Source organism: Protopterus annectens, chromosome 1.part0 (genome assembly GCF_019279795.1).
Source record: "Protopterus annectens isolate FY-2018-M chromosome 1.part0, PAN1.0, whole genome shotgun sequence".
Classification (NCBI taxonomy): Eukaryota; Metazoa; Chordata; order Ceratodontiformes; family Protopteridae; genus Protopterus; species Protopterus annectens.
Genome location: NC_056725.1, coordinates 1056874566 through 1056888792, shown reverse-complemented (window position 1 = coordinate 1056888792; position 14227 = coordinate 1056874566). Strand labels below are relative to the sequence as shown.

At 37.7% G+C, this 14227-nt stretch overlaps 1 protein-coding gene across 1 annotated transcript in view; it reads left to right on the top strand.

The window, feature by feature from the left end:
- LOC122799665 overlaps positions 1 to 14227 on the top strand; it is a 1990791-nt gene that overhangs the window by 1130174 nt on the left and 846390 nt on the right. The window contains exons 31-32 of the mRNA XM_044068913.1: positions 1471 to 2484; positions 7245 to 7532. Coding sequence (XP_043924848.1) covers positions 1471 to 2484; positions 7245 to 7532 — 1302 coding nt within the window. The remainder of the gene's footprint in view (positions 1 to 1470; positions 2485 to 7244; positions 7533 to 14227) is intronic.

Here is a 14227-nt window from a genome sequence, read left to right as displayed (position 1 = left end):
AAAATTTACCTTATTTAAGACCAAAGAAGGACTGGTGAGTACAATTTACAGGAAACCTAGTTATTCAAACTCGATGCTGCACTACACAAGTTGTCACCCTCTGCACCAAAGGAGAGGTGTAGTTAAGGGCCAGAAGGTCCGGCTATGTAGATTAATCAGTAATGATGATTTATTTAAGAAGGAAATTTATACATTGATTGGAATGTTTGTTGACAGGGGGCACCCACTATCAATGTTAACTAACATCAAAAAAGAAGTATATAGAAGAAGAAGAAACAAATATAGTCCTATTCTAAGAGGGCAAGGGGAGGAGGGTGTAAACATAGGTAGTAGTGTCAGCACATTGAATAAAACAAATAAAGTAAAATTTGTTTTAACATACAATGAAAGAGCTAATGAACTAGGTTCTAGTCTCAGAAATTTGTGGAAATATTTTCTGAGTAAAGATATCAAAATGATCCTAGGTGATACCCCGGTGATTGTCTATGGAAAAGGAAAGAACTTGAAGAGTATACTTGAAAGAGAGGGTAGAAGCAACACTAGATCTGCCATGAGCAAATGTGGCTCCTGTAGAAGATGTAGATACATAGCAGTTGGGACGTACGTAAGTGTAGTGGGGTATCAACGCACGATATCTTGTCCAGGTGCTTGCAATTGTAGCACCAAGAATTGTGTATATCTTGCTTCGTGTATGTCATGCGATGCATTTTATGTGGGCATGACTACACGAAGCTCGAAAACAAGAATAGGGGAACATGTCAGTTCAATCAGGAGAAAGGATGAGCACAATGCACTTTATTTGCATAGTGCAGTATGTGGGAATTTTAACAAATTTTTATTTTTTATTATAGATAGGGTTAAGTCTAACATTCAGTGTGATGCGCAGAACAGGGTAGCAAGGTTAGAAATGGAATGGCAGCTTAGGCTCAATGCTACCAGGCGCCCTGGACTAAATGAATGTGTCACCATAAAGCCTCAGTTAAAATACTTAAGTAGTGTTATTTAGAGGAACTGCAATTTTATATTACATTTTTATATGTATACATATGTAGTGTATGACTATTATAAGTTTATTAAATGTTATGAATTGTGTTTTTTTAAACTAATACTTGGTTGTAAATGTACTCTTAAGAAATTGTCTGTTTGATTGATTTATTGATTAATTGGATGGGTGGGGAGAATGAATTCTTGCTTTAAATGTGGAGTGTTTTTTTTATGGAGTGTTTTACTGTCAGACTCTGAAGAAGCCAGGTTGCTGGTGAAAGCATATGCTTAGTCTGTTGTTGGTTGAATAAATCTTCGTGTTTCAGATCTTGAGTATTCATTCAGTGCACACTGTGGTTCGAATTTCATTTTATTTTCTTGGTTGAACCTTTGTTGGTTCTGGTGGACTGCTTAACTGTTACCGTGGTTCGACTCGGTGTTTGGTGAGTGAGGCAAAAGACTTGAGACATGGAGAAAATATTGCAGGAACTTACTGCAGTGATTGAGAAGCTAAAGAAAGTGCACTGTGAAGGGAAATGTGAGGCTAGTGGTGAGCGAGACAGCGGACCTACTGACACGCAAATGGATTTATATACTCTGCATTCTCCTGGTTCAATTTCTCCAGGTTCCATTGCTCCAGGGCAGAGAAGCGTTAACCCAGCTTCCTATAGCGGAGTGGTGAGTGGTGCTCAACGAAACCAGGAAGTTGTGTTTACATCTGAGCCAGCGTCACCTATAGCAGTACAGAGTACGTCTAGGAGACAGGATTTGTCGGCTTGGTTTGAAACGCCGGACTTTGAAGCTACAACGGAGGTCTTTGGAGCAACGTGGAATCGTGATATGGACAAAAGCAGTCATCTTCCTTCTCTTAAAGAGCAGATATCCCAGTATGAAAAACTAAGTAGAAAATATAGAGCGATGCAATTAGACAACTTGTTCCTGATTAAATCGAGGGGGCTTAACCAAGTCCCTAAGGGTTTACGTTTATGGAAGTTGCCGATGGGGGTAGAAATGGATTCTGACATTTTTCAAGACCTGGTTGAACTGTTTCAAAAAGCAGGTATGGAGCTTCTTGATTTAATCATTCGGAACAATAATAATAGACTCAATGTTTTACGTGAAGGGATTAGTAAGCTTCACTTTAGTATAACATCTGACTTATTGTTTTTACAATATAAAGTGAATTTTGAAAAAGTTTTTAAAAACATTGAGGCTTTTGTGGAAAAAAACAGGGCCATTAAACACAAAAAATTGGCCAGGGATGCTGCAGATTACAAAAATAAAGCAGCGTACCCACCGGGTAGAAAAGTGTTTAATTTTAATGGTACTAATCATGAAAAAGATATTGGTGGTGATGATATGGATGTGACACAGGAATTGTATGTGGAAGAAGGGGATGATTTTTTAGAGCCGCAGGTTTTCCTGCGAAGGTCGGAGAGGCTCTTGAACAAGCAGCCACAAACGGCCAAATCTCCACGTCAGCATCCAAGAAGAAGGAGGGTGAACTATTAAATCCTAGTAGATGTAAAGCCAACGATGTTGTTACCAATACGTTAGACTTTAATGTATGTTTTGATTTTGTGTTGGAGTTTCCCACGAACTGTGAATTTTTGAGTGAAAAACAAAGTGACATGCAGAATGTAAGTGATCAAAATTTACACCACACAAATGAGTATATTTTGGACAATGTAAAGCAAGTGCAGTACAGAAGTTTTGATGTAATGGGAAATTGTAGTAAGACACAGGATAGCAATGTAAATATGTATGTGCCTGTAACTCATAATGAACCCAATAATATTTGTATAAGTCAAGAACTTGCTTCAGCTAACACTGATGTGTTGGATGTATGTACTTCTTCATTATCATGTGACATTGTTAGAAGCAAAGACTTCACAATATATAATTACACTGAAATGGATATTAGTGATGTGTATTTTGAACTGTTTAGCAAAGGTACAAACTTTGTGCCAAATTTCAAGCTAGATATTGCACAAGTTTTACTAAACTTAAAGTTATATATTAGGAAGCTTAATTTGCAATTATATTTTGCTGGTCAGGGTTCATGTGCTATGATGTCTACAGACGAGAACGTATCCTTAGGGATTAAAAGAAAAAGTTGCTTCATGCCTCCCATAAACTCAGAGATCACTGGATTTGAACAGATGGTAGAATATGAGTTTAGGAAAATCTGTAGGCAAAAATCTGAAGTCAAGGATAATTTATCAGAGAATGAAAGAAAGGTTATACAAGAATTATGGTCAACACAGAAGGTTAGATGTATGAAACCAGACAAAGGGGGAGGAATGGTCATCATGAATAAAATAGACTACAGTAGTTGTATATTCAGGTTGCTTGGGGATGAAAACACATACACTAGAGCATCAATTAATGAAACTAATAGAGCATATAGAGGAATAGACATGTTTTTGTTTGATGCTTTACATCAAGGAGTTATTAATGAGGTTGAGTATGAGTTTCTTTGTGTGAAGTTTCCTACTATGCCCAAGCTTTTTGGAATCCCAAAGGTCCACAAAGGGACAGAAAATGTGCAGTTTAGACCAATTGTTTCTGCAAAGGGTTCCAAGACAGAACCAATGGCTGCATTTGTGGACCATTTTTGTAAAAAAGCATTAATGGATGCTGACCACATACTAAAGGATTCGTGGCATTGTTTGGAAAGGGTAGGAAGTGTTAAGGGCATTGGGAATGAGATGTTTGGGTTTTTGACTGTTGATGTCATTAACTTATTCTCAGTGATACCACATCAAACAGGGATGGAACTGTTTTATGACAGTCTTTTGACTAGTCCCAGTTTTGATAAAGAAAGACTGGAGATATGTCATGACTTGATGGAAATCATACTACATAATAACTTTATACAATTTGATGGAGAGATCTATCAACAAAAGACAGGGGTAGCTATGGGTGCACGTTGTGCCCCTGTCTACGCTAATTTAGTGCTATGGGCATGGGAAAAGCAATTTGTGTTAAACTCAAAGTACAAGGGCAACATTCTTTTGTACTGTAGGTTTTTAGATGACCTCCTTATATTTTGGAAAGGGGATGAGGAAAGTGTTAAGGAATTTTGCTCTTACATTAATGAAACCACAGATTTTCTTAGATTTACACACACCTGGAACAAAGAGAGAGTAAATTACCTGGACATTACCTTATTTAAGACTAAAGAAGGACTGGTGAGTACAATTTACAGGAAACCTAGTTATTCAAACTCGATGCTGCACTACACAAGTTGTCACCCTCTGCACCAAAGGAGAGGTGTAGTTAAGGGCCAGATGGTCCGGCTATGTAGATTAATCAGTAATGATGATTTATTTAAGAAGGAAATTTATACATTGATTGGAATGTTTGATGACAGGGGGTACCCGCTATCAATGTTAACTAACATCAAAAAAGAAGTATATAGAAGAAGAAGAAACAAATATAGTCCTATTCTAAGAGGGCAAGGGGAGGAGGGTGTAAACATAGGTAGTAGTGTCAGCACATTGAATAAAACAAATAAAGTAAAATTTGTTTTAACATACAATGAAAGAGCTAATGAACTAGGTTCTAGTCTCAGAAATTTGTGGAAATATTTTCTGAGTAAAGATATCAAAATGATCCTAGGTGATACCCCGGTGATTGTCTATGGAAAAGGAAAGAACTTGAAGAGTATACTTGAAAGAGAGGGTAGAAGCAACACTAGATCTGCCATGAGCAAATGTGGTTCCTGTAGAGGATGTAGATACATAGCAGTTGGGACGTACGTAAGTGTAGTGGGGTATCAACGCACGATATCTTGTCCAGGTGCTTGCAATTGTAGCACCAAGAATTGTGTATATCTTGCTTCGTGTATGTCATGCGATGCATTTTATGTGGGCATGACTACACGAAGCTTGAAAATAAGAATAGGGGAACATGTCAGTTCAATCAGGAGAAAGGATGAGCACAATGCACTTTATTTGCATAGTGCAGTATGTGGGAATTTTAACAAATTTTTATTTTTTATTATAGATAGGGTTAAGTCTAACATTCAGTGTGATCATGAGAACAGGGTAGCAAGGTTAGAAATGGAATGGCAGCTTAGGCTCAATGCTACCAGGTGCCCTGGACTAAATGAATGTGTCACCATAAAGCCTCAGTTAAAATACTTAAGTAGTGTTATTTAGAGGAACTGCAATTTTATATTACATTTTTATATGTATACATATGTAGTGTATGACTATTATAAGTTTATTAAATGTTATGAATTGTGTTTTTTTAAACTAATACTTGGTTGTAAATGTACTCTTAAGAAATTGTCTGTTTGATTGATTTATTGATTAATTGGATGGGTGGGGAGAATGAATTCTTGCTTTAAATGTGGAGTGTTTTTTTTATGGAGTGTTTTACTGTCAGACTCTGAAGAAGCCAGGTTGCTGGTGAAAGCATATGCTTAGTCTGTTGTTGGTTGAATAAATCTTCGTGTTTCAGATCTTGAGTATTCATTCAGTGCACACTGTGGTTCGAATTTCATTTTATTTTCTAGGGCGGTAGGTTTATCATTCATAATTTTATTCAAGTTATCATGTTCCTTTTGGGGAAGGTTTTGATATTTTTTCTTCCCCTTCTTACTCAGTAAACCCCTGATGTCTCTTTCACATGATTTCTCAAACCTGTTAATGATGGGATGTAAGGGGGTGTGTTGGCAGTGCTTCTACATTTGAAATGACTTAAAGCCAGTTCATCTGTCATATCCCCTCCAAACAGCACTTGGAGGTTAAGTTTCCTTGGAAAGGTTTTTAAATCCAATAGGGTATGTTCATTGCTGGTTCGATTAGATGGAATAAAGGTGAACCCCTTTAAAACAATTTATGATGTTCAGGGCCAACGCTAATGGGTGTGAAATTACAAATGTTAAAATTGTAAGAAGAAATTATGGATACAGTACCTTGATTGCACTCTAACACCTGGGAATCATCAACACCAACAGCACCAAGTGTGTTTGTCCTAATTTCTTGTTTTTGTTCCATTTGTTTAATTTCTTCCTGTTGTGGAATTGTGGCAAATAGTTGGATTTCCTCAATTGCTTCATGGCCAGATGTTCTGACCTCCTCAGGACAGGCTGGTCTGAAGGGGCCTCGTCCCCCTCAGATAGACCCTTAAATCCATTGTCATCGCTGTAATGGTCGAGATTGGAATAATACCTTCCTTGCCTACTGCCAGGAGGTTTATGGTAAACGGTTCGGTTGTTGTAATCCTGATTATCCCAAGCAATCTTTTTATCCTTCTTGTGTTTAATAGAAGCCAATTTGGATTCAATTTGCATAAACACATTGTTGAAGTGGGCCTTGTGTTTTGGAAAATCAAGATATGTGGATATAGATTTCACAAGCATGTTAAGTTCTTCAAGTACAACCATCCCATGGTTTGTTTTCCATAAAACCAACCTGGTTAGATCCAAACCAGTCCTGTTGAAAAGTTCAAGTAATTCAAGGTGAAAGGGTGAATTTTCCTCCACACCTTGAGGAAATCTCCAAAACCTCAGACCTTTAGATATGTGTGATACCTTTCATCAAGAAAAAAATTGTCGAATTGCAAGGATATGAGCAAAATCTTGTCCAACACTTTGATTTGCTCATGCAGAGTTAAAAATGTTCCATCAGCAGACCAAATGTATTCTCTGTTGGGTGGCTAGTTTAAATTGCCAAGCCATCTATTAACATTATTGGACTCACTAAATTCCAAAGGCAAACCTGGTGTATCATGTTCAACATTAAGATGACTACCTTCTTCTAGCTGTTGAAAGATCAGGGGAGTTCCAGAGTTGTATATCACGTTGGAAAAAAACACTGTTGTTATTTCCACCATTTACTTGCTGTACATGTTTTGACAACTGCTGGACTAAAAGAGTAAGATTCCCCACAAGGCCAGGTAAATTCACATTGTTGAAGGAAGAACCATTGGGGGGCCCCATTTTTGCCAACTGGGTACTACTGAGATGGGAGACCCAGTCCATTTTTCACTTAGATCTTTTTCAATACTGCTCTTGTTATTACCACTGTTTGGACAATATTTTTTAAATCTGGACAGGGGATGGAGAATTGCTTGCTGATTTTGTGAGAGACCTTTAGACAACATCTCTGATTTTTGAATTTACATCCCATGTTGAGTGGAAAGGTATGAATTTTCTTCATGTATATGTGCAGAAAGGTAACTTCAGTACAGTTGAGACTACTATTTACAGAAAACCAACTTTCTGTACTTTATTTTTGCATTTGCAGAGTAACCACTCCGTCCATCAGAAGCAGGGAGTGGTGAAGAGTCAGTTTATTCACATTTCCCGACTTACATCTAATGAACAAAGTTGTATACAGGAATTTGAGGTATTAAAATCCATGTTCCTGGAAAGAGGTTACCTACCCCATATTATTGATGAAGCCTGGGAGACAGTTATCCAAGGGAGGTCCAGCAGGTCCAGCGCGATTATTAACCATGGTCTGCAGTTTAATAGAGTGGATGAAGATGCAGAGACTACTAATAGCCCAGTTACAAACTTCAACAGTAACATGGTGCTGCATTTTACTAGTGATTCTAAAGAAATTAGGGGAATACTTAAAAACTTTTTACCTTCAAGCATTACTTAACATCAAAACGATTTTAGAAAATCCAAAAAAGTCCACTATTACAGGGTTTTCACGAACTATCAAATGTGATTGTTGTCACCCGTATCAGTACATTGTTTCCAGCATGGAGGGTTTTTTATTTAATTTATTAACAACAGTGCTATGTATGGCCAATTTAAATGTACATAAGTCAGGCTGGTTTATATGGCACGCTGTGGGTCATGTACCACTTTTTGCATTGGCAAAACCAATAATGCACTAAATAAAAGAATATATCAGCATGTTTACAGCAGTGAGAAAAAAGTCAACATGAGTGCACTAGCTAGACATGCCCTTACTTGCTGTAATTTTGTCAAATTTAATTTCTGTGTGTTGGAAAGGGTGAGGTGTGGTATTTTATTGGGTGACTGGAAAAAAAACACCTGCTACACTGTGAAATGATGTGGCTACCATGCCACCAGAACTCTATGACTCCATTTCAATTGTTACTGAACTGAAATACAGAGCAACAAGAGTGTAAAAAAATTGACTTTTCTATTGTGTATTTTTATTGGTCACCTTTTCTTTTTCTAGCACAGGCTTGGTCTTTGTAATTTTAGTAATTCATTCGATAGCACATGTGTGGGTGTATTTGCAGAATTATTCAAGAGGTATGGAGTTTGATTTTCAATTTTCATTGGATGTTTTTGTAAGGTACCTGATTGGAAGTTATCCATGTTCCTTGTTTTACTATTGGACAAAATTGAAGGAGGTATGTGTGCCTATGTGTTTTTATTCACTATTTGTATTGTACAGGTTATTCAGTAGTGCTGAGGATGTCAGCAGATGGTGAAAGTGCTAAACGGTAGTTTTTAACTTTGGCAATAAAGGTTCATTGTGAGTTTTGGGCTACCTCGTCGTTTTTACTATTATTGGAGTTCTTTTGTACCAGTTCTTGAGTTCAGCTTTTTTTTGTGGTTTATTAGAAATATTTCAGAAATTCTATGACAGTCTCTATAAAGCAGAAAAATATGAACACCAAGAAAATATACAAAGGAAATGTTTATGAAAGAATTAAATATGCCAAGGTTAGATGTAGATCAGGCTCAATTACTAACGGTTAGGATAGGAGGAGATGAGATAAAAATTGAGATGTATAACCAATCTACAGGAAAATACCCATGAATAGATGGTATTCCTGTGGAAGTTTGGAAGCTAGGAGGAAAAAATTGATAAAGATCTGGAGGTTTTGTTTACCAGTATCTTAAGAAGAGGAGAAGTACCACCATCCTGGAAGAAAGCAGTGGTAGCTGAAATGCCTAAAGAGGGTAAAGATCCATCAGGTCCAGCTTCCTATAGGCTCATTTCAGTGCTAAACCATGATTATAATGTGTTCATGTCTATAATAGCTAAAAGAATGGCATTAGTAATGCCAAAACTGATAGATATGGATCTGTGTGGTTTTGTAGAGGGGAGGCAAACATTTGACAACATTAACAGAACATTGATGATCTAGAGGGAAGCAGAATGTTAAGAAAATATCATTGTTGGTGGCAGGTCTTGATGCAGAGAAAGCATTTGACAGAGTTAGCTGGGACTTTATGAGTAGGGCAATGGAAACATTTGCATTTCCTGAAAAAATTATAAGGTTGATTAGGAGGATGTATGAGGGATCGGAGGCGAAATTTAGAGAGGGTGGGGTCCTCTCTGATAATTTCTGCTTGAGCAGAGGAACCAGGCAGGGGTGTCATCTTTCCCCTTTATTATTTGCATTATAATTAGAACCATTGGCAAAGAAACTAAGGGACACAGAAATTCAAGGATATAATTGGTATTATTGTCAAAAAAAGCCGGCTTTATTTGCAGATTATATTATCTTATACTTGATAAAACCAGAAAGAGACATTACAGTGTTGTGGAACATTTTGAAACAGTTTCAGATCTTTTTGATATACAAAATTAATGAATCTAAAACAAAGGTAATAGCGGTAAACTATGTACCCACACACAAATTGTTTCTGGAATATCCATATTTATGTTGACATGATAAAATTAACTAGTTAGGAGTATGGAATAAAAATTATTCTAGTGTGGTAGCTAAGGATATGTGGGAAGAGACTAAAAAGATTGTACAAAAACTGAGAATATGGAAGTTTTGTTATATGGATATGGGTAGTAAGATACAAGCAGTTAAAATGTTTTAGTCCTTTTAGTCTTATACACAGGTCAGGCATATTTTTATCACCCAGAGGAGAACCTGTGGATAACAATTAATAAAGAGCTGAAGGACCTTCTCTGGGATGGAAAGATGGCAAGAGTCAAGTGAGATAAGCTGATTCTTCCAGTAGAACAGGGTGGATTGGGATTACCTAATTTGAAGGGGTATTTCAGAGCTAGACAGTTAGGACTCCATACATAGCATGAGCAGAAAAGTGTAATTCAAAGTGGAAAGGGATGATGATGATGAAAAAGGGCGGACGTTCAAGAAACAAGGGGAGACTGAGAGTTTGAATGCAGGCCTGTAAGGAGAATAACAATAATGATACAGAATATGACATCCGTAAAGTAGCAGGAAGTATTCTAAGAACTAAGCCAAGATGGGATTGGAGAAAGGAGATTCTACCAATAGGGGTGACTGCAATTAGGGATATAGACAATAGGTAAGAGGGGGCTGGAATTTATTGGAGAAAACTGGCAAAGGATCCAAGATTTTGGTAGCAAATAACTAGAGGGGGAAAGGTAATAGAATGAGGAGATGCCAAGAATTTATTTGGACTGCAGGTTAGAAATTGCCTTTCCTGTCAAGGATTGATATCAGAATATATGCAAAGAGAAAGAAATAGGAAGGTCCTAAATGAAAGACCAGCAGTGGTAGAGTTTTTAGTAGAATCTAGAACAGAAGCTGCCATTAAAAAAGGAATAATTAGTAGAGCATATACAATATTGCATGATAGTGATAAAAATCAATCAGAGAAGGTTAGAAAGGATTGGAAAGAGAGATTGGATAAGCAATTCACAAAGAAACAATAGGAGGATATATGTATGTCTCCCAAATATGCAACAAAAGCTAGAAGATATATGTTTTTGCCCTGAAATGTTTACGTACATATTTCTATACCCCAAGTAGACTCCAGAGAAATTTTCCTCAGGCAGACAGCAAACTTTGGAGGTGTGACAGACAAGAAAGAGTTAATTGGGAACATATTTTCTGGGAGTGCAGTGAATTGGCAGACTTTAAGGATTTTCTGTGAGATACACTGTCAGAGATGCTGGGTGGGCAGATTGGTCTGATGAGAGAAATTATTTTTCTGAGCTATGATACAGAATTGGAATTGCCTAGACATGGTTAGAACATGCTGTGTCTAATATTGGTAGCGGCCAAGAAAAGCAATTACTAGAAAATGTAAATCAAAATCTAAACCAACTATACTATAAGTAGTGAATATAGTAACAGAGATAAAACAACTGGAACTGAGATCTTTAGAAAAGGGCAGGAGCAAACTACATAGGAGAAAATGGAAATTGTGGGAACAATACATACAAGGGAGGAATGAGGTTTAAAAGGTGTCAGGACTTAAATGAGCTGTGTGAGTCTGAAAAAGATTGGGTAGATTATAAGTGATGTATAATGACAATCCGCGGTGGTGGTGCTGCGGAAGTATTGTCGCCTCACAGTAAGACGCTGTCTGGTTCGACTCTCAGCTAGACCGTCTTCTGCGTGGAGACATGCATGAATGGGCGTACCTTCGTTGAAGGTTGTGCGTCAGGGCTGGTAACTCGGCACGTAAAAATCAACTACCAATCATTAGCGGACCGGAGTTCCACTGTGGCGACCCCTAACCGGGAAAAGCCGAAAGACACAAACAAATAAGTGATGTATAATGTTTGCAACTGGGAGTGTGTCAGATTGTGTCAATGTGGTTTGTTTTCATATATATAATATATATATATATATATATATATATATATATATATATATATATAAACTTATGATTGCCTATGTAGTAAGTGAAGGTTTAATAAAGATGCTTCTTGTTTAAAAAAAGGCAGGAATTGAATAATTGATATAATGTTGCTTAGGTTTTATGATATATAGGAATATATTTGAAGTATGTTAATTATAGTTTGATTACTTTTATATGAATGTAAATTTGTGTATGTCACACGTGATAATTCAATAAAGGTGTTTAAAAAAAAAACACAAATTTGATTTATTTAGGGGTGATTAGCTGACTGCCTCTGTCCATCAGAGACTTAAGTGCCAGACCAGTGTGAATTTCTGATTACCCATCCATTGGTTCAAGTTGCATGTAAATAGGGTTAGAGAGGGACTCTGCATAGATAGGGAGCCTGTTCCAGAGAATGGGAATTCTCTGAGAAACTTATCTGTCTCAACAACATGTTCTGTTTATGCTGCAAGTAATATTTAGTTCTTTTTTATTCTAGTACTTCTGATGCTGTTTGTTTTGTCGTTGTATAAAAGGTTCATCAAAACAGGATCCAGGGATGTCTTGTATGCAGGCGAAGATCACCTCACAGAGGTCTGTATGAGACTGAGTAAACAGGCAGGGCTTTGAGGCAGTCAGCATACTTTTTTTTTTTTTTACTCCCTGTATTCTTTTTGCAAGGAAGCTTTGTGGACATTCCTGTTACTGAATGTTTCTGGTGAGGTACATACCATAGGGGGCATTATATTCTATGATGGGTCTGATGAGGGCTGAGTACAGTGGTACAATGACCTTTCTCAATCTAGATGCCATGCCCTTACGCATACGTTGAGTAACACACGATTTACTTAGCATCTTGAGCACCTGTTGGTTGAAGACTAGGTTACAATCTACATGAGTTTACAGATCCCTGACTAGTGAATCAACTTTTAGGGGTGTTTCATTAATGACGTAGTTACTCAAGGTGGCCATATTCCCAAAAGGTTCTATAATGCATTTCTTGGTATTGAGTTTTAAGCCATAGCTTTGGTACCAAGCATTTGTCTGTACTAGACCTTCCTGGAAGGTGTTCTTGTCTTTTGGGATTCAATGACTCCCAGTTTGCAAACATCCGTGAACTTTGACATTAACTTTGACCACCGAGAAGTAGATGCCAAAGAGGAGCTGGTACAGTACAGAGCCCTGGGTGACTGCACTGGTGACTGTCCTCTGTGTAGAGGTGGCCTCACTCATCCTAATCTCTTGTGTTCTATGCATAAGCCAGCTCTCTGTCCTTGATATTTTAAAGGGTTTTATGTCTAGTTTCATAAGTTTGTTGAAAATCCCTGAGTGGGGTGCTGTATGAAATGCATTAACCAGATCTAGGTAGACAGTATGCACCACTTTCCCCTCATCCATTGCCTTATGGACCTTTTCAAAGAAATCCACTAGTTTCACTCAGCATGACTTTCCTTTAACAAAGCCAAACTGGGGTATATCCAGTGTCTGCAGGCCTCTTATGTCTTTGTTGATAAATTCCATGATAATTCTTTCCATGGCTTTGCAAATAAGACTAGTCACACTAATGGGTTTGTAGTTTCCAGGATCTGTTGAAGGTCCTACCATATAAAGCAGGATCAAAGTCACAATCCTACATTTTCATGGCACAAATCCGGTTTTAAGGCTATAGTTAAATAATGACTTCAGGGGTCTTCATAAGTCTGATTTTAGACAGTTCAGGAAGCATCTCGGCATGTTATCAGAGCCTACTGAGGCTGTATTCTTGGCTTTAGAGAATGAAGCCAGTACATGCTCCCTAGTTACAGTTGGAGGGGATATGTTTGAAGGTATTTCTTGGGGATGGTCGGGGATGAGATGGGTGTAAAGTTGAAAATGAATTTCGCTACTAACAGGTTTTGGTATATCACCAGGCTCAGTGAATGTGACACCATAAACCACCAGTTCAGTACATTGCTGTGTACTGCCTTTAAGGTTTCTGACATAGCTGAAGAAGGCCTTATGGTTATATTTCACCTGGCAGGCTATCTTAACCTCAAAGTTGCCTTTGTATGACCTAATTAGCCCTCTTTGTTGCTTACTTTAGTTTGATGAGAGAGTTTTTATATTTATGGGGATTATCCTTCCTGATTTTTGCCACATTTTTTCCTTTTGTTGTATATAGGGTTGCCACCCCTCCATTTTTTTCTGGACTATCCGGAAATCAAACTGATTCTCTGGTAGTCTGTATAACACTGTACAAACTCCGGTATTCTGCTTCAAAAAGGAAACAGACTATTGGAGTTTGTAAATCAGCCAAAAGCAGGAACAGAAAAAGAAGGTGTTCCCTGCTGGATGATGTCTTCATAATGTCACAAATGGACGGAATCTGAGCGGGAGAGGGGGTGTGATGGGCGGGGTTACTGGCGACGCGAGGCATGTGGCTTTACTCCGATTTTAGCCATGACAAAAAGTGGCAACCCTAGTTGTATATCCAGTTTAATTTGGGATGCCACCATGGCAGTTTGTTTCTGGGGCTAGTTTTGAGCTTATCTCTGGTACGTACAGCAGCTTCTATGCAGCCATTGACATGGTTGTACAGAGTTTCTGTGAGCAATTCAGCATAGGCTGCTGTGTTCTCGGGGTTTGGAGGAGCACTGATTTTTAACAAACCATCAGTTATAAAATGTAATTTGCCTTGGAATAGTTCCTATTACTAGTTTTACTGAGGTTAGGAAG